A 22,316-nucleotide genomic window follows, 5' to 3' on the forward strand; every position below is an offset into this window, starting at 1 on the left:
TCTGTACCGCAGAACCTTGTAACGTATGGAAAAAAGATGTTGTTACCATCTCTCTCTCAGAGTTAAAACATGGAATAGCAGATCATAAAGTGGTAGAACATGGTATGTCAGAGCATGAGACCTTCTCAGGTAGTGGGTTCTTTGACTTTGTGGTGAACGGCTTTCTTTTCTGTGTTACTCGTGGTGTAAGGAAGACTATCTACACTTATAATTAGAAATCAAACACTGATTTGAGTCTACTGAACACTTTATTTTATTTTTACAAATATAAACATATAAAAATGAAAACTTCATGACAATTGTTTCGCCTTATTAGAGCATTTTCAAACGAATGTGAAGATTATTTGGATTGAATGTCCTTATATAGTTATATAATTCAAGGTACTTAAGTAGAAAATAAAAATAGTCTCATGAACTATAGCATGTACATTAATCATAATTAAGGGAAAAACCAATGATTAAGGGTGAGGCTAAGTGTTTAATAGGAAATGGAAAATGCTTTAATAAGGCGAAACAATTGTCACGAAGTTTTTATTTTTATATGTTTATATTTGTAAAAATAAAATAAAGTGTTCAGTAGACTCAAATCAGTGTTTGATTTCTAATTATAAGTTTAAATATGGAGTTCTACAAAATAAGCACCAAATCAATCAATAAAGAGACTATCTACTTTAACAAAAAGAGTTTGCTTTACATTTACAATAAACAATTTATTCCAATATTGGGCATTGATAGGCATACAAGGCGGAACAATAATAGGGATAAACAATTGTTAAGTGGAATTTTACGTTGATGGCTCTTGGCCGAAACATTACAGATTACCGACCACGCTCTGATTGGTTCGCGTGCCTATGGTCAGTCATAGATATTTTAGGTTTAAAACATTTTAAGTACTTGTTTGTCATAGAACGACGGGGTAAGAAGTACATACAATAAAAGGCGTATTTATTCAGAATTATTTCCTGAGAATCTACATTTAGACGTTTCAGAAAGGTTCATTCTAGCGCGGTGTTTGTTCAATCTGCAGTGCCCTGGGCGGGCTCTAGTGATAACCCTCACTTGATGAAGCTGAGCTTTATTAGGTCAAAGACAAACCATTGCGAGTACCCTTTTATCTATCGTACCTAGTTTTACCAAACATTCGCCTGAGAGATCGCATTTCGACAGCATTCAGCCTCCTTTCATTCCTTGTTTTTCGAAGTTCATACTTCGCTCCCATACATCAGGGTCGGGACCAGGAAATTATGAACTGCTAATTTTGCCTCTCTTGTGACGAACATAATATATTGTATACTGTTAACATATTACAACAGAGATGAAGAACATTTAAGAGAAGGCAATATAGAAGTCTAGGCATCTACAGGGCTTATGACCTGTCAATGGCTGGTTTAAGTGGCCACTTTACACACTGTGTAACATTCACCATTCTGCCTATATTTGAACATCTATATTCCTTCAATTCTTTCATCTGTTGATGTTTGTGAAGTTAAAGAGCTGAAACCTTTATTTATGCGGGTGAGATTCATGTAATTGAATTATTTCACCTACATACTAGTCAACGCCTGAAAATATTATTTTTTCCCCGGGGAGTTGAATCCAGTCCTTGTGTACAAAAATTTGGACAAATTCAAAATATTGTTGTATACCGTTATTTTATTGCTATTTTCAAATGATAAAAATACGCTTACTTTGTTACGCCAACGAAGCGCCCTATGCATCTCTGGGAACGGAAACGGAAATGGTAATTATCATTTACATATTACGACTTACGTCACTAAAACCACAAATACAAAACAAAATAGGAAAAAAAATGCATGTTGTGTTTATCTTTCATTCTTATTTCTGGGAAAAAATGAGTCATTTATCATAATGAGGAAATTCAGTCGTTTTTTTTGAAAAAAAAAGGTTTTTATAGACTATCAAACAAAGCAATTTTTTATATATCGATCAGACTGACGTTTTATGATTAATCCCTACATTTACAAAACTTTAAAAAATCTTGAGAATTCCACAAAATTTTAATTTCGATTTCAATGAACATATTACAACAGAGATAAATAACATTTTAGAGAAGTTAATATGGAAGTCTAGACATATAGAAGGCTCATGACCTGTCATTGGCTGGTTTAAGTGGCCACTTTACACACTGTGCAACATTCACCATTCTGCCCATATTTGAAGAACCGTATTCCTTAAATCCTTTCATCTGTTGATGTTTGCGAAGTTTAAGAGCTAAAATCTTTATTTATGCCGGTGAGATTCACCTAATTGAATTATTTCACCTACATACTAGGCAACGCCTGAAAATGTTATTTTGTCAATTTCTGTACTTTTTAATGGACCAGGTGGATTTATCAACAAAATTTTGAGTTTGTCTGATTTGTAGACATATGAACAGCTCCCCAGGGAGTTGAATCCAGTCCTTGTCTACAAAATTTGAACAAACTCAAAATATTGTTTGATTTCAATTGTAAAATTACCATGAGGAAGTAATAATAAATAAAAAAAAACTGTAATCAATATGTAGACACAGATAAAAAGATAGTGGACAAAGTGAAAAACAACGTAAAAAATGAAGTAAAAACATAGTAAAAAATGAGGGCAAAACATAGTAAAAACTAACTTAAAACAAAGTAATAAATGTAGTGAAAACATAGTAAAAAACATTTTAAAAAAATATATATATATAAAAAAAAAGGCACAAGTTCTTCTAAATCAACCAATGACATAGCTTGTGATAGATTTCCGGGAAGCCAACCCACCAATCAGGACAACTCATCGAAGATAACTAGTGACGTCATGCGCGGAGTAATAAAAAAAAATCTAAAAGGAAAAAAATTACTTTGTTTGATAGTCTATTAATAAATAATAAAAAAACCACCGAATTTCCTCATTATCTACTTCTCCGGTAGGTGATTAATCTTATATGGCAACTTATGCTATATATGATTGTTTTATTTGCTGTAAGTGGTGGTCAGCGGAAACCACAGCAATGGTATAAAAGGTGTTTATATATTTACGAAGGACGATTTACTTTTTTTTATATAATTGAAAAATCTTTACTATTTTATTTATTAATATTTCTTCTCTTACAAACTATAATCAATAATAAAAATGATGTGACCTCACTGGGGGTTACTCGTGCCAAGGACACTTAACAATATATATATTTTTTAATATTTTTACATTTGAGAATAAACAAAGAAGACAAACTTAATAAACATAAATATTTAACAAAATGCTCAGACAGCTTTAAACACTACGTATTTATGTTTGTAATTAATTAATTTACATCTGTATTATATATATTACAAAACGCATAATGAAAGAACAAAAACCTAACATAAGCTATACACTTGTGGAGCAGTTGATTCAATATTGGTTTAAGCGAATGAGACATTCCGTTTTACTTCTACCTTTTAATTTCTATGTCACCGATGGAAGGATTGAATGGTGAATTTAACACAGTGTGTACAGTTATTACTTAAACCTGCCAGTGGTTTATTTGCAGGATTAATGACAAGCCATAAGCCCTGTGATTGCTTAGATTCTATATTCTTTTTTCAAAAATGTTTTTTTCCCTCTCTTTTGTAAGTAATGTAAGTCTCAAAAACTCCTAAGGGAGTTGAATTCAGCCTTGTCTACAAACATTTGGACATACTTAAAACACCGTCTTTATAATCATCTCTCTATCCGCACCTGATGGTGCATAGGACACTATATTGGACCTCAAATGCAGCTTGCCTTGATCATCTGTTACATAATGGTAAGCTGATCAGTCTTACGCTTCAGTTATCAGTCCTGGAGCAGCGATATACTGCTGTTCGGACCAACGTTCAACCTATTTTATACTCACCCACCCGTTCTTTACGTTTCCTAGCGCACTCCACGTATCAATAATTCTACGTGTACGTGCCAGAATAAATATTTTATAATGAGTACAAAATCTAACACCAGCGAGTGAGGTACTTTACTAATATTTCCTCAAGCAAGCTGTGCCTGCGTCATTTTAGGCCCCCAGATCCATCCAGACCAGCTCTGCCAGCGTCTTTTGACTGCTAGCTTCACCAGGGTTCCAGCATTCGTCACGCCTTATCATCAGCAGGTAAGTGGAGTTGCGCAAACTTCCATCCCCAACAATACAGTCCACTTTAAAATTTTCAAAATTAACTGCAATATTTAACCAATATAACAATATTTTAACATATTTGATTTCGATCCTGCCAGAAACTGATCCCGGGACCTCAAACATGGTAGGCAAATGCGCTAACCGTTACACGATGAGACTGATTAATTAATCTCCACTCGATTTCTCTTTTCAGAATTTTTATCTTAGAGTAGCCATCGAGTCGAAAACACTCGTCCAGGGTTATGGCTTTGTTTTACTAACAGAATAGTATTCTTCATCCGCCTGGACATATACTAAAACTAATGGTATTAAAAAAATATGCCATTTTAAACTCGAATTCCGTGTGATTGAAAATGGTAATCAAGTTTGTTTAATCTAGTTAGATCTGGCAAATAAGAACTTCTGATCCGGTGTTCACGAAGATTTCACAAAAACAGTGAAACCAGTCACTGCTAATGAGGTAATTTAGTAAAAAATAGTATAATTTTTTTAATGTTTTATTTATTAATAGACTATTTAACTAAGCCGACAATAAAATAATATGTTTCGTGTTATTATCTAAATGATTTATGAATGTTTTGTACTTTTTTAATTACTTCGCGGGCGACGTCTCAAGTTCTTTTTCCTATCCTCTCGATGAGTTCTGCTGATTCGTCAGTTGACTAACCGTAAATAACTCTCTTATCATTGGTTGGTACGGAAGAACTAGTGACGTCATGCAAAGTTTTTATTAAAATATTTTTTTCCTACATTTTCAAGAAATTCCGCCGTGCAATTTCATGGTCTGATTTTTACCGCGCGTAAGAATATTTTTTTGTATCCCCTTTCCCGTAGCAATGACCTTCTATTATGAATAAATCAAGAAATAAAAAAAAAACATCCTTGTTTATGTTTGATTCATAAAAGGATTCCAATTATATTTATTTAGCTTATTTGCATATAACAGGAATATTCCTCCAAATAAAATCATTGTTGTGAATACGCTAACCTTGCTTAGACCAGTCATTAACTTTACTCTAGAACTATTTTTTAATGTGACGAAAGATTTAAACATGTTTTTAAAAAAAGTTTTTGGGTTACTTACGATTCTCACAGTTTTATTTACAAGTGTGTTTTCTGTTTCTCTAACTACAAACAAAGAAAACCCAGAAGAAGTGAAATTTAAAGTGGAAACAAATGAAGTGAACAAAAGTAATGTGCCCACAATTTGTCTAAGAAACTTTGTTTGGGATGGTGAACAGTGTCTCCAAAATGAAAACGCGACCATTTTGTTTCCAAACGATGGCCAAGAAATGATTTGTGATAATACTTTTTCTTGGAACGGTACTGCATGCATCGACAACCTTAAACCAGGCAATGATTCTGAAAAAAATATCAATAATACGACAAACAACGGTGAATATATTCCAATAATATGTTTGAGAAACGGGATTTGGAATCGAAAAGAATGTGACGAACATGTAGAAAAAACTGAAGCAGACGCTCAACCTGCTGTAGACGAAACAACAAAAATAGGAGTAATTAACAATAATAATGAAGGTTCTGGAGATGATAATTCTGTTGTACCAACAACAGTGAATATTTCAACAAGAACCGACAGAAATAAAATCGAAACTGATAATGCGAATCCACTTTTGTGTCTTCGCGTACTAAATTTCAATAAGTGTATTGATTGGTTTATGCTTAGAAGATATAACCATAAATGTCCACGTAATTTCAAACGAATTGGATATAAATGCTTTAAAATTGTGGATGGAGATACCGAAAAATCAAAATGTTCCAAAAATCCGATGATTCCTGGTTGTCTTCATAGAAGAGATCATCGCGAAATTAAATGTCCCAAATTTTTTAAATCAATCAATGGAAGATGTAGGTTTACTTTCGTGTTATAAAAATGAAAAAAAAACGCTACAGAAAAAGCAAAAAGAGATTTATTTAACAGGTAAAATTGGGATTCATTATTCAAAATAGATAATCCTACCATTAAAATCAAGAACTATTTGAATTAGTTGAAAATTTTGGAATTTGAGATTGGATCAGAAATACGACAGTAAGATGTGTTTGTGGTGTCGAAGAAATAGTATGGTGGGAGACGCTTCCAGTAGGACCACGTGGGCCGCATGGAAGACACAATACTTGTGACATTTATTAAGACTTAAAACCTTAGCCGCAAGAGATTACCTGGAAGGCCGCTGAAAATATGGAAGGATAGCTGGACGTCATCATCTCAGGACAGGTTACCGCCACAAACATTTAAATTGACTGAAATGTATTGTCTTATTTAATGTTTCTTTAATGATTCTTCTCATCGTTTCTTTGAATCCCTTAAAATATGTATGAGTAAATTTAAGTTTTTCTTTTTTAAAAATGTTATTATTATTTTATTTTATTTTTACATCTGAGCATGTTTTTTATTCTTTATTTTAATTCTTAACTTTTTTTACTTTAATTTAAATTTTTAAACAACTTCTATTTCTTTTTGTACTTAAATTATTAACCTTAAATATAACTACTTTATATTATGAAAACTTCACTGGTCTATTAAAGTTAAGTTTAACTGTTTAATTTATAAACTATGTACCTGAACTGTATGTTTCCTAAATAAATAAAAAAATAAAAAAAACAGATAATACAACATGGACCCAGAGGGAGAAGGAGAAATTTTCTACGTTGGCTATTTATTTTTAAAAAGTCATTCGTGCTAAAATATTTCAATATTTTACGAAGTGAAGTGGAATATTTTTCTACAATTGATTGTTCAATGTTTGTAAAAGAAGAAAATGAACAGTGTTAGAAAAATTGTGGGCCTAGATGTGGCACAAAAGTCTCCATTTAAATTCAACATTTGTTTTAATCAATTTAAATGAGTCTACGCAAGAAAAGCATTTTAAATCCACCATGCAGAATGTTATCCATATTATTTGCAAAACTCTTAAAAACAACGTCTCGCGTCGATAAAAAATTGGTGAAAATTAAATCAAAATATACTCATTCTGCCACAACCAGTTTTAAATGTTAATTTACAAGTTTATAGATCATCATAAATTATTGTGAATTTGTATTGAGGTTTCAACATTTTATTTAAATTTATTTATGCCCCTATTCTGGAATTTAGGTAAGTACACATTGATAAAGGTACATAAAAGAAAAAAATAATTACAAATATTAAAAAAAGAAATAAGAACACAAGTATTCTATAAGATTTTTTTTTTGACAACACAAAAGTGATATTTTTATTATCAATATTTAAATATTTAACTTTGTGCTCAAGCGTTTACTAGATGTTATTAAATATAAGTATTCAACCAATTACCGACTTTTCTATGTCTACTGGTTTCGAGACGTACCCGTCTCTTCGTCAGCATACCAATTAAACCAACATGCAAAACCCACTATACACGTTTATAATAGTTATTGCACAAAATCATGAAACCAACATGCCATGTATTTAGTAGGTAACCATTACGTGCGCTGATTAGATTATGAAATTGTTTGAAGTTGTGGAAGAAATAGTTGGAATACGAGGAAGGGGATAAAAGGAGGTGGGTGAGATTAGTATATTTTAGATTAGTTTATATTTACACTTGATGATGGTAATTCAGAATACCTGAAACTAGTAGTGTTTTTATATCAAACTCGTTTGTGGTAAAATAATTACAAAGTGTTTTATTTGAAATAAATAGCATTTTTAGATAAAGTGGGTAGTATGTGGTCGTAAAAGCAGTGCTTATCGTAAATAAAATTGTATAAACATGTTCAAATAAGTGTATTGAATTCGGCAAGGAAAACAATGAGTAATTTCAAGGAAATAGCTTGAAGACGAATGACTCATTGGGCAAAGCATATCTAGGTTAAATTAATTTGAAAGCCGGATCAAGGATGTTTAAAATTATAAGGACTGATTGTGTGGCTATTGACGTCCTTAAGGAAAAACTCTTCCTTCAACTTACACAATTTATAATATGTTTGTATGTATGTGAAATCTTGTAGCTGATAAAATAAAAATGACAGAACTTAAAAACAGTGTTTTCTTTATTTGTTTTTTATTTAACTCTTTGTACATAATGTTATTTGTACGTTGGCGAGCTTATTGCCAAATGGCAATTTCTTCCAACCAACCAATAAAATAAAAGTTTTATTTTTATAATTCAAGTTACAGAACATATTCAATGGAAAAAAAAAGATTAAAAAGTTAAAAACATATTAAAATGGAAATAAACGTATTTGTTTTAAATTACTTTAAATCAAAACTGTTACTCAATGGGAAAAAGGAAAAAAGAAGAAAGAGGAAAAAGGAAAGGAGGAGAGATTAAGGAAGAGAAAGGATATGTTTCTTCAGACGTGATTTAAACAGACAATAATATTTCACTAAAATGGTCAATTTTGATGTAAATGTCACGTCCTAAAAGCCTTTAAAAATAATTTTAATAAAAAAATTCAATCAAAGAAAACATATTCGGTGCATGTAGCTTGTCGGGACTTGAAACAAAGAACCTCTGTACACTGTAACTCTGAAATGAATAAATACATTTTTATTCATTAAAAAAACACAATCGGCGAATACGGCTGTACGAATGGTACAGAGTTTTAAAAAATCCGTTATTTGACAAAAAATTAATCTGGGTATCTTATACCCCACCTTTAGAATTGCAGAGTTAAATAAAAAAATAAGTATGTAAGGCATTAAAAATACCGATGGAAAATATTTTTAAATATGTGAATCTGAATATCAAAAAGATTAATCTTCAGTTTCAAGTTTATCGTGACTTCGAGGTAACCGCGAGCAAGGCAAATTCTACTGTTTTAATATTCATAGTTACGTAGAATCATAATATCATATTATAATATTATTGTACTGTATTACATATACTTACGGCATTTTATATCCAACTAGCGGACCCGACAGACGTTGTCCTGCCCGAACGTTGGCTTGACTGCCATTAGCTTGGAAAGATACTTTTCATTGATAAGTAGATATCTAGGTACTTTTTTGTGATTTAATTAATATATCAAATCCGCAAACCAGTAAAAAAAGCGAAATTCGAAAACTGCTACTACGCCACTTTTATGTCATATTTTATCTTTATTTTTGTATATTATATCTATAAAGCATGGTGTAATTGGATAATTCAAAAAATCTGTTTATTAGGTAAATATTTATAAGACCCACATATTTATTTATTTCCAGGGCTTACGCCTTTAACAAATTATAAAATAATATTGAAAAATAATTATAATGAAACAATACACCTGTACACAAGTATAAAAAATATAGATATATAAAATAAAATCAGTGGAAAATAAAGATATAATAAAAGAAAATTATAATATGGGTATGCAGCAAATTAACACTAAATAAAGAGTTTAAATATAAAAAGTATTGAATTAACAAAGACGTTGTATCATAGTATAAACAGTAAAACAAGTATAATACTTAGTACATTTTTATAATTAAGAACAGAAGTGATTAAAAAGTATTGATTTTAATTTGTATAAAGATAAATGCAGAAAATCTATGTTTCCATCTTTGTTTGATAACATGTGGAGCCGTGGAATGGTTGAGTACTAAGCATAGTTTAAACTATGCAAATCAACAGCAAAAGAAGTATTTGACTTGTTGTACCATGAAACGATAAATTTGTAATTTTCTACCTATCATGTAAAAACTCTTTGAGCGTATGAAATACATAAATTTTCCAGGGCTGAATGTGGAATCGTTTGTAATCAAAATACATTTCAGCAAAAAATACTTTCCGACTGCAACACATATAGCTACTAGACTCAATAGCAATGACGTGCATTGCATATAATAATTTTGATCAGCCTGGTATTATAATATTATAGTTATTGTCAATAAATAATGGTGATGTATCATAATCTAACGATCATGCAAATAATGTTGTTTACTCGTTCGATGCACAAGACACAACCTTTAGCCATTGTGAAGCACACTGATTTGTTTGAAAAATGTGCATTATTTTTATTTATTCACAACTTCAAGTACAAAGAATAAGTATTTTGACGGACTTAGTATACAAAAAACAGACTGGTCAAAAGAAGAGATTGGTCAATTTTTTAACGAAAAAACCATAAATATATATCAAAAGATATATAAATAAGATAAAGTAAAATAAAACCACCTAATTAATTAAAAATGACAGCTGTTGTTTTGATTCGGAGATAAGGCTTGCAGATATTAACATTAATAAACAAATTTTAGAAGTACATTATGTTATACGTATTAAATGATGTGGAATGTGGGATCAGATAATGAGTTTGGAAGGAGAGGGAAAGAAGAACCAAGGAAAGAAAAGGGATATTTTACGTAAACCTGTCATAATCCTTATCTTTTTTTTACACCTTAATTATATTGTTTTGGTATTTGTTACATTCAATATAGTGTAAAGTTTCCGCAAATCAAGTTTTGTAAAATTTCCATAAAAAATAAACGTAAAAATTGTATTTTTTAATAAAAATTGATAAAAGCGCCATCTATGAATAATTAGTTTCATATTTTCGTTTAGAATTACCTTAAACATTAGTTTAACCATAAATGAAGCTAGGTTTAGGTGCATTCAAGTGAAAAAATCCCCAAATAAATCACTTTCTAGGGCATAACGCCTCAGAGGTGGAGCACCACGCTTTATAGATGAGACACGTCGGCATTCCACATATAAAGGGGAATACACATCGGTCATACAAAAAAATGCCTGAGATGTACAAAATTAAAATGTACGCCAAATTGTACTTAAAATAGAATGAAACCCGTTACTATTTCAATAATTATCTAAAAACACCGAAACTGTGCAGGATGTAGCTATAGATGTTGTATCGGTACCGGGCCCAAGCTGTATACTTGTATTGTTGTATTTTAATAGTACATTGTTATAGGTATGTGCGCGGAAGACGTGTCTATAAAGGGCAACATACACGTATTTATTTTATTCTACCTAATTACATTTTCAATTTGTGTTTTGTAATAATTTCAGTTATAATATATGTATTAGAATAGGTTTCATTTCATTTCATTAGGGGTTCACATGTTTACAAACATATTACAAGATAAATTAAAAAATTATCTGCTGTTTAGTTAAAAAAAGATGCAGATGGGGCATCTAACTTTTGAAAAGACTACGGTGGGGCATGGTATAAAGAAGGATTGGGATCTAGGGGATAGAGAAGATTAAGAATACCACCTCTAAAGTTTTTCGTATATTGTTGTTATACTAATGGAATATTCCAGTTCATAAAATCATCTCAGAACATTCCATTCCGTTGTGCTGGACTAGTTTCTAGAAAGGCGCTATCCCGTCCCGAGAGGGGCGCAATTATGGCAAGATTCTTCAAGGATCTTTACTCGAATTTTCCCTAGCTGGCTCTTTCGTGAGTTTTATTTTTATTAGTTTTATTCAATGATACAAATCGGCATAGTATATTAATTTATTTAGATCTTGGGTTCTCAAACAAAATCATTTTCTACAGAAATAATTCATATTAAAATGTCATTATAAACAAATCCGTTAACTTGGTAATTAGATATTGGCCTAGAATTTACTGTATATTATTACCGTTCACTGGAATAATGGCTTTGAACTTCGTACAGGTAAATATCAAATAAGTGAGGTTACTTTAATTAAATTCCAGATTAAATGTCATTATACATGATTCATAAAGATAAAACACTGTAATCGGTATTAATTGCTTATTGTCTTAAAGATTATTTAATTGTGATTCTCATAATTCAATAAAAACCGGTTTGAGGTCCCGTGGTAGTATTATGGACTCACATACCAAAGGTCCTAGGTTCAAATCCCTTTCTACCACAACTCGATTTCCATTTTTAAGCAAAAGTTATTTATGGCTTTTAGGAAATGGTCTGAAAATTGTAATATTTGAGTAAATAATAAGAACAGAAGTATTGACCTTTTTATTAAAACAAAAAAAAATAACTGTATCCCCTGCATATTAATAATGGTCGTAACTATTGATTTGCCAATTCTATTATAACTGTCTGTTTTGTACATTTATTTATATATACGCCCAATGGGAATTTTAAGGGACATATTTATACATAGAAAATTATTATAAAAGAAAGTAGAAAGACACAATGGTATATAGTAGACTTGGTGGGGGTGGAAGCGAGAGAGAGGTATTTTTAGTTGATTTGATTCAGTGATCGTTTGAAAGAAGACAACTTCTTTTCAAAGAAATCAAGACTGATTTGTTTGTTGGCAGACCTAAGAATTCTGGGCATAGATAAATGAAAACCATAGTTAGTTCTATGGTTATCGGTATGAAAAAGTAAGTTTTGTCTGAGGTTTCTAGTTGGGATATTTAATTTTATTGAGCTCAGTAGTTCAGGCGCATCAAAGAATGAGTTGAGAATTTTAAATAGGACTAGAAGGTCGGATTTATTTCGACGGTCTTAAAGAAAAGATATATTAAATAATAAAGATAAGCCCAACCTACAGCCTATCTTTCTCAAAAATCGATGTTGAACTGATTCAATATTCTCAATGCGAACATCATAATTTAAGAAATGGGATGTCTTGAAAAGATGGAATAAAAGAAATATTGTTTTTTTGGTTATTTATTATTTTTTTCTCATTATTTATCGTTTTTTTAATTTCTAAGATTTCCGATTTGTCTAATTTAAATATTGTACTTCAACATCAAGATTTTTTAATCCGGTGTCTATTGAAATTATGATTATTTTCTATCAGATGGTTGGCGAATTCAGAATTCAGAAAACAGACTTATTATATAAAAAATCGAACACTGTTTTGAGTCTACTGAAGACTTTATTTTAGTTTTACAAATTAAAAAACAAACATTTCGTGACAATTGTTCCGTCTTGTTAGAGCATTTTTAAATTAATGTGAAGATGACAGTGACGGGAGACGTACGCGCGTAACATGAGCGGCGTATTTGTGATTTATTTTGCTATAACAGGGCTTAATTTATTCGCATAAATGATAGAAAAGGAATTATTAAACTGTATGTCTCCATGTTTTTTTTTCGTCAAATGTTTGAATTTTAGAATACGTCTTTTACTAGTGGTAACACGATGTTACATCACCGTGCGCAAAGGGATTATTTACCAGTCTTTTAAGAGTTGATAAAAAAAATATCGCCGTTAAAATCCGTCTCTACACACAATACTGTGCCGACCAAATCCTTATTTTACGATTATTACACACGTTGATAATAAACAATATTATGGCATTGAATTTGTTTTTTCTTTATTAATACGCAATTAATAGACAAGAGCCAAGGTGAGATAAAATGTTTCCTTCAAATTTCATCGCAATTTTACAAAAATAAACGATTTCGCAAATAATTTATCTGATGTTCTATTTGATCATTAATATTTAACTGCCTAGAATGTAGCGAATTAAAATTTTTCAGAAACAATATTATTTTAATAAAACTGTGACAAATATTCCAATTTCTCTTTTTTTATTTGGAAAAAATAAAGATTAAATTATATTTCGTCATATTTTTATCTCTGACAAAACGCACAAAACAAATTATTAACCCCTCATCGCATGCAGCGCCGTATTTGGCTTGAAGTATAAAAGTGATAATGTATTTTTACTCTATTCTCAAAAAAGTTATTTATTCAGTTATTATATATATGTCCTAAGCGTATAACAATAGTTATATGAAGAAATATATGTATAAGAAACAGAAAAAAAACAACATTAAACTTTGTAGCAAATCAAACAAGTGCAATAAAATAATGGTATATTTATATTAATAAATTACAACAGGGATGGAAAATACCTAAAAAAAGGAAAACGGAAGTCTAGGCATCTACAGGGCTTATTTATTTATTTATAACACTTTATATACATATACAATAAGGGCGGGCATATTGCCTTAATGCAATTTCTTCCCACCTACCCCAACCCTTTAGTTTGAGAAAATTACAAATACATGGACATATTGAATCTTACAATTTTATACAAAAATTAAAAACAAAGATTAATAAAATAAAAATATATTAAAACATTAACACTATGATATGAAGAGAGGAGAGGGGATGGGAAGGAAAGAAGAAGGATGAAGGAACTTATGACCTGTCATTGGCTGGTTTAAGTGGCCACATTATATACGGCGTAACGTACACCATTCTGCACATATTGGACCATCTATATTCCTTCAATTCTTTCATTATTTGATGTTTGTATAGTTAAAGAGCTGAAACCTTTATTTATGCAAGTGAGAAACATCTTATTGAATTATTTCACCCACATACTAGCCAACGCCTGAAAAAATTTTTTTTTTAATCTCTATACTTCTTCGTGGACCAGGTGGATTTATCAACAATATGTTGAGTTTGTCCAAATTTTTGTAGACAAAGACTGGATTCAACTCCCTGGGAAGCTGTAGATATTAATATTTTACAACAGGCATGAAGAATATTTTAGAGAAGGTAATATAGAAGTCTAGTCATCTACAGGGTCATTAGTTGGTTTGAGTGACCACTTTACATACGGTGTAATATTTACCGTTCTGCCTATATTTTAATATCTATATTCATTCAATTTTTTTTATCTGTTGATGTTTGTAAAGTAAAAGAGCTGAAACCTGTATTTATGCGGGTGAGAAACATTTTATTGAATTATTTCACCTACATCTAGGCAACGCCTGAAATTTTATTTTGAGATTATTGATAAATTTATAGTTTTTCATTGATGTTTAAAAAGAAAATTCTCAATTTCGATTTACAAGATCAATGTTTTTTTAAAACCAATATTGGCCTTTTTACAAAATTTAAAAAAATATTTTTTAAATTGGCATAAATTAACAAAATAAAAATGAATGGGTTATCAAAAAATAAAAAAATTATTATAAAGCATGGCCTAGGTAGAGTCGTCGCCAGATAAGAATGCCTTTTTTTTATATAAGAGTTGCTTTATTATTTACCTTGCTTATAATATACAAGGTTTATATTTCAAAAGTGGATTTTTCTGCAATCAAATTTCTTTAAATTTATCTAAACCGTTGGGATCAGGAGGGATATACTAATGTGGGCCAATCAGGAACTTCTCAGCATTTGCTTATGTGGAGAGGAAACCACCCAAAACTCTTTAGGAGAAGCCGGCCTGTTGGCAGTAGTCAACAGGCCTTCCGTTCCACTAGAGGAGTGTTCGGAATTTTCTTCCCTACTTTGGTTTATTTTACCAATAGCCTGCACTATATTGATCATGTATAATACTACCTCTCGTGTGAGTTCTTTATTACCTATCACCGATGGGATGTCGCATAGATCTTCACCCAAGCTTCTGCATCGCGCCTCCGGCTGTTGTCTTTGAAAGCTGAAAAGGGGGCAATGCATCAACAGGTGAGGGACACCTTGAGGAGTTTCATCGTCGCATGGGCAGCTGTCGATTTCGGAGAGCTTGAAGCGATGCAGGTAGCTCATGAACCCACCATGACCCGTAAGCATCTGGGTGAGCTCGTAGCCAGCATTCTGCATTCTCCAGATAAGAATGCCTATGCTTGTAATGTATTTTGCACTGCGGTCACTGAGCGAGCGTAGGCATTCTTATCTGGCGGCGACCATAGACATGGCAGATGCACTACATCTGAATTATCCTATTTATATAAATTATTCAATTAAAAAGTGGACTATTTTAACCTACTCTCTTGAATTTTGTTTTGTCCTCCCCTTACGGGGGTGGTATTCGGATCCTCTGCCTCTGACCACCCAGGGAGTCCTTCTTTATCCAACGTCGTTCTCTTAATGTAAATATCCGTGTTTTTACTTATATTTTGTGTAAGTTATGTTTGTTATGTTACTATAGTTTTTAAGAAAATGTTTTTGTATATTTGGATACGTTTATTTATGTAAATTATTTGTTAACATATTTTTTTTAATAAAGAAAACAGAGGCATTGAGGGGATCCTGAGGGGTGGGGACGACGTGTTGGCCTCTGTCCATACGTCCTCCTCCCCCCTCCTTAATCTGCATAGAGTTTGTATTCTTTAGGAATATTTATAATAACTTTCCTCTATGCGCAGCTGACACAGAGTGCCTCAGGACAGCTGCGGGTAGATGGTGGGCTTAAGGGTCTCCCCTCAATGTACTCTCTTGAATTAATCTCAATGTTCCCTTTTAAGACAAGAAATAAGTACACGATAAATAAATGACCGGCGTTATAATAATTTTTAACTTTTTGTTTTTTTTATTATTTTTTTTTTTTCAAAGGAATAACCCGCTAAGACTCTATTTTGAGGCTTGTCAGCAGGTGGGATAGAGAGGATATGGAAGGAGGTAATGAAAAATACACCACAACACCCAGACCGATTGAGAGAAAAATCATTCTTGGATTTTTTCTTGCAACTGGCGGGAATCGAACCCGCGACGCCAGTTTCACAGATAGCCGACTAAACAATTGCGCCACGGCACCTGTGCGAACTTCAAAATGTTTTGTCCTTTGTTTAATGTTTCACGACGAAAATTGTTATCAATGTAAATTGATTTCCGTTTTATTTATTCAATATGGTTTTATTTATTCAATAACTATAGTAGTTTAGTCCATTACTTTATAACTTCATTTTCATAAACGTTATAAACTAAAATACTTGGTACGCTTCCACGTATTTATTTGACTAATTAGCGTTTTCACCCTCTAATAAAAGTTTAAAAATTAATTTTTTTTAATTCGAGTAAAATTTATATTTCAGAGGATTGAGAACGTTGACAGTTTTAAATACATTTAAAGACAGACGCATTATTTTTTTTTAAAATGCACACTGCAAATAAATCATGTTTTTGCAATATCAGCATAGTTAATAACGGATATAATAATACATTAGTTGATAACCTTATAAGAAAGAAACAAATGCGTCTCGTAAATAATAAATTAACACAAAGTTTGACAACAAATAACCAAAATAAAGACTGAGAGCGTTGGGCAAAACTTTCGTATATTGGAAAAAATAGTGATAAAATTGGACAAATAACAAATAAAAATAAATGCACCGCAGCCTTTTACAATAATAATTCCTTAGCTTATTTGTTGGTTAATACTAAAGACGAAAAAGATAAGTTTTCCAACTCAGGAACTTACCTTCTCAATTGAAGTGACTGTAAAAATACATGCTACGTAGGCCAAACGGGTAGAGCCTTTAAAACACGCATAAAAGAGCACATACAATCATAGTCCAAAAATAAAGATAATTCAATTTTTGCCAATCATTTAATAGAAAATAAACATTCATTTGATTAAAAAATAATGTAAAAATAATTCATATTGCACCTAAAGGTAATAAACTTGACTAACTAGAAATTAGATTACACATGTGCATTCTCCATTACTATACCCATTAGAATATATTTTTACTAATGACTTTTTATCCTTTGTTTTTCAGAAATCATAATTGACAAAAATCATACTCACGAAGGATGGGAGAGTAAAATTAAAATACTTAAACTCATTAAAATAGCATGACATCAACTCATTAGTTAACCCGAAAAAAATTTTACAGTGACGGCTGTTGGTGTTACCCTCTTTTTTTTTTTTTTCCAAATAAATAAAAAAATTAATTAGTTAACCCGAAAAAAATTTTATAGTGACGGCTGTTGGTGTTACCCTCTTAGTACAATAAAACATTAGGTAATATTCCATGCATAGTTAAAACAAAATTTATTTTATTCTAATCGACACCTTAATTTTTCGAAAATATGAAAATAATATTTGAAACAAGATAATGAATGCCCTTGTGATACACCAATACATATTATTGAAAAAAAAAATATTTAACCTTTGTTTTATGTACTTATCGCCATTTTTATTCATTTTTTTATGTGCTATTCTGTTTTCTAGATTACGTTTGTAACTTTGTCGGTATAATATCTACTGTATAATTTTTTTGTTTTTTTTTGCTATTTTTGGACTGTCATTCTAAATATTGTTATATATTTTTATTTTAACCTAGATAAATTACTATTTTTCCCATTTAAATGATGACTTAATGTGGGCACAGCCTTAAAACACATGAAGAGCATATGAAATGAATAAATAATGTAAACGAAACTGCCCGTTTGGTTAATAGTTTGATGATCTATCAAACTGACAAAAGTGTTTTATTCAAGGTTAGAAGATATTGTTTACTACACCAAATTAATGTATTTATAATAGATATTTATCCTAATTAATTAAAATTATTTTTTAATTCAAAGTAATAAGGATATGAATGTTAGAACAATGTTTTTATCATATTTATATTAAATGTCCATTTGAATGTTCTACTGCATGATTGAAAAATGATTTTTATGAAAAAATGTTTTCGAGTCCTTTCAGAGATATAATTTACAGTCATGTTACACGTGTCCATATTATTTATTGAGACAATTCTTTCAATATTTACATGTATCTATGCCAAATAAATTTACCCGATTATTATTGTACCTATATTGATTTCCGTTTGTGTCTAAATGATTCCCTCGTAGCCTTTTGGGGTAGGTATATCAAGAAAATTTGCTCACTGTTTTTTGCGCTGATATATTTCTTTTTTGGGTGATACCGTGTGTGTTGGATTTGTTCGGACGTTTCGGCTACCAAAGCAGGAGCCATCTTCAGGGTAAACTAAGTGTTTTGGAAAAAAAAGTATATGTTTAAGTACTAGTAATTTGTACCGTGTCGCAGTCGGCAATAGGCAAATTTCTATTCGTTTTTGTAGTAAATAGTGTTAGGAACCATGTTGAGTTTAATTCAAGCCCGTCGTCTTTGTTTATGTTATTTGGGTGTCTGTGTATTTCAATTGCTTCTTTTATTATTCGTTCACTGTTATTACTGGGTTTATGTAAAATTAAAGGTTCAAAGGCGAAAAAATGTCCGGTGTCTATAAAGTGTTTTTTTATTGCAGATTAGTCAGGGTGCCCAAGTTTACACGCTCTTTTGTGTTCGTCAATCTTTTTCTTTGCTGTGTGCCTGCAATGGTAAACGAAACGTCGGAACTAATCTAACACACACAGTATTACCCAAAAAAGAAACATTTTGATAACAGTGACTGTGAAAACCTTTGCATCTGTTTTTTTTTTGTGTTTGATAAAGAAATTTCCTTTCTGTATTTTGTGTGACTTCTGAATGAAGAAAATAAAGTTATTTGTTTTTGTGTGTTATGGAGTTCAACTTTTCAGTTATTGTTTTCTTAACAGAGATTCTCTCATCGGCTTTTGTTTATATCCAGAAAACTCAATAGCTAGTTTTTGTATTTCACAAGGTTCTACTCTCTATTTGAATTTAACTTGATTTTGTGATTGTCAACGAGATTTGTTATCATCTGTTCACTGGTTAATTTTTTTGCTTGAGGGGATTAACGAACTGTTTTTGTAATCCAATAATAATGACTTATGACGATTGAGTCGGTAATTTATAATAATTATTGAAGTACGAACACTTTTGACCTGGTATGCCCACAGAGTTTTAAAATAAGAAGCGTAAATTGCCCAGATATTGCTTTAACAGTTGAGAAAATAATGCAAGCTGGAGTGCAAGGAGTATAAATTGCAAAGTAATATTATTTGGTGATGAAATGTTTAACTTTAAATAAAGTATTTTGTACATCTGAATTGCTTAAAAAATCATGGAAATTATGAAAGATCTAAAAAATTGATATACTAAATTGATATGCTAAATAAATCGGTTTAGTGAATACATGTTTATACATTTATCCATTTGAAAAAAATATTACTGGCCATATCGATTTGGTTTTACTCCTTTTAAAAAACGTATTTTTTATTTTAAAAAAAAACTTCTAGTATGTAAAAAAATGCCTACAATCTTACTTGAATTTAAAGAAAATAGACTGGAATTAAATATTCGAAACCTTCTCTACTTAACTGAATCCATTCTTGAGATCTTAAGGCCTTTTTTCTAATCCGCTTTTCAGACAGGGATAAAAACCATATTTTTTTTTTTAATTTTCATATTATTTTTTTGAATTTATTACGTTTCGTGACACTCTAAAAGTACCATGCCCATCCATAGATTAGATGGAATCAATGCTTCTCTAAAATTTTACTTCGAACGAATCAGTACCATTTTTTTTTTTAATATAATAAAATTAGCCACTAGTTAACTAATAATTTAAGGAATTGATATTTTTTTATTAGTTAGTTGTTAATCGTGGCAATCTGAGATGGGTTCAATGTTCATTCATTAATAACATCTAAAAATTGCGACAAACCCACACGCAATTTTTCCCTTGCACGAACTGAAGTAAAATTCCCTGCGCTTCGTCTATTTCAGAAATAAGAAGTTGGTTCCAATAAAGCGGTCGCCCAGTACTAGATTCACTAGTCAGCGCATGCGCGAATTGAGATTCTTAGTAGCTCTGTGGAAGCAATTTCTAACAAACCAATTCATGGTTAATTTTTATATATTGTGACTGTATTATAACAAATTTAGTACTTAACTCGGTTGACGCGATGGTATTATCATATTTAACTATAAAATACAACTCTTTTATAATGAAACTATTGCATAAAATTGTTTTTTAGTTTATTTCAAATTCATTTCATTCAAATAACTGAGTCAGTAGCAAGCACATACTTTACTCTACCTAGTACCAAGTGATTGCTTTTTTAATCTAAAACCTCACGGCACGCCCTTGAAAAATACCTACCCTTCCATTTATTAATCCAGAAGTTTACTGCTGTATTACTGCAATGTCCTTAGCCGCACTCAATACAGTTACTTTGAAATGTTGTTTTGTTTTTCTTCAAACTTATCGTGTTACTTCCGTTACTACGATCTGCCCTCGACTGACTCCGGTAGAACTTGGTCTCGTATTGCTCGGAGTTCCTTTTAGGAAGCCATGGGTCCTCGGGTACCCGAATTATTCCTTGCTTAGCGGGTTGATCGGTTGGAAGAACAGAATTATACGTCAGTTGTTCGTTACAATTGAGTTAATTATAAGAATTATGGAGAAACAGAACATCAAAAAATGGACAATATTAATTTACAGTGTGTACAATAGTTAACAGTGTTTCTAGAACAACCTACACGGTTATTCCTCTGGGAATTCAAATGTTATTACAGTGGCCATTATTTTAAAGTACAGGTTTTCTTAAATTATAAATTTGGCCAGGGGTTATCTTCGAGAAACAGTTTGATTGAAATTGATTCAGTTGATTAATAATGTACAGAAATATTAAGCAAAATTATGTTGAAGTGAATAGCAATCCAAATAAATTTGGTCAGGGGTTCTCTTGTGGAAACAGTAAAATTCACTTTTCCTGATGACAATGGCACTGTGTTGGATAGGATCTGAATCACAAACCTTGACAGTGGATGCTCGAAGAAAATACCGGTTATTCGTAGATTCGAACCATCCTAGAAAATTTTCATGAAGAGGAGATGGAGCCTGATTATCCGCCGCTTCAAAGAAGTTATTGGAGTTGAAGTCCGCGCGAGACGCCATTATGTGATCACCGTGCGTGGATCCGATTAAATTGTGGGGGTAACGAGACGCTCTATGCTAGAATAAGCATTTAATTACAAAAGGTACTAGACAAAAGATTAAACATATAGATCCGTACTTTAAAAGATACTTACAATATGGAGAGTCATCGATATAACAAAACGGCTTGTTTTAACGGACGCCATTTCAAATGCGCGTTGCTTTGATTTATTTATCTGTAAAAGAGTAGTGAATTATGCACTGAACTTTATGGAGAAGCGAGTATTATTGTTTAATTGAACGTTATTTTTGTTTACCCACCAAGCAGGTTTACTGAGGAAACATTTTATGATCGCCACATTTTTTTTAATAAAGTGCTAGAAGCTTCTACGCTTCGCGCGGGAACTATTGGGTTCCGGGAGAGACGTGCGCACTTGCCCAAGGTCCAGCGGGGAATGGGTTGGCGTGACAGCCGTGCTTTAAAGGACTAGATAGTATGGTCACGCGGTCGCCCGGTATAGTTCGGTTCGAACGACGCGCGACGGTTAGACTTTTTTAAGTTGTTTAAAATGGAAATTTATTTTTTTATAATTATTACGTTTAAATTTGTTTAAGCTCCGATCATTGTTGGTTTAATTTTATAATAGCCGTAAGACACGTCAAACTTAACATTTAAAATTTTTATTTGACTTATTAACCGTTTAAACATTTTTTTTAGTTTCATTAAATATCGATCTACATACTTCACTCTGAAATTCACTGCTGCGGG

The 22,316-nt window shown here is 31.4% G+C and overlaps 1 protein-coding gene across 1 annotated transcript; it reads right to left on the bottom strand.

The window, feature by feature from the left end:
- Positions 1–20,053: 20,053 nt before the first annotated feature.
- LOC148272448 (uncharacterized) lies at positions 20,054–21,990 on the bottom strand. Its single transcript, XM_088240029.1, has 3 exons — positions 21,869–21,990; positions 21,703–21,783; positions 20,054–21,625 (listed from the first exon to the last, which is right to left on the bottom strand). The coding sequence occupies exons 2-3, from the start codon at positions 21,751–21,753 to the stop codon at positions 21,299–21,301; spliced, it is 378 nt and encodes a 125-aa protein (XP_088096155.1). The 5' UTR covers positions 21,754–21,783; positions 21,869–21,990; the 3' UTR covers positions 20,054–21,298.
- Positions 21,991–22,316: the final 326 nt, after the last annotated feature.

The sequence above is a fragment of the Micrasema longulum genome, unplaced genomic scaffold (genome assembly GCF_059751315.1).
Source record: "Micrasema longulum isolate JH-2025_06_02 unplaced genomic scaffold, ASM5975131v1 h1tg002331l, whole genome shotgun sequence".
In the NCBI taxonomy this organism is placed as follows: Eukaryota; Metazoa; Arthropoda; class Insecta; order Trichoptera; family Brachycentridae; genus Micrasema; species Micrasema longulum.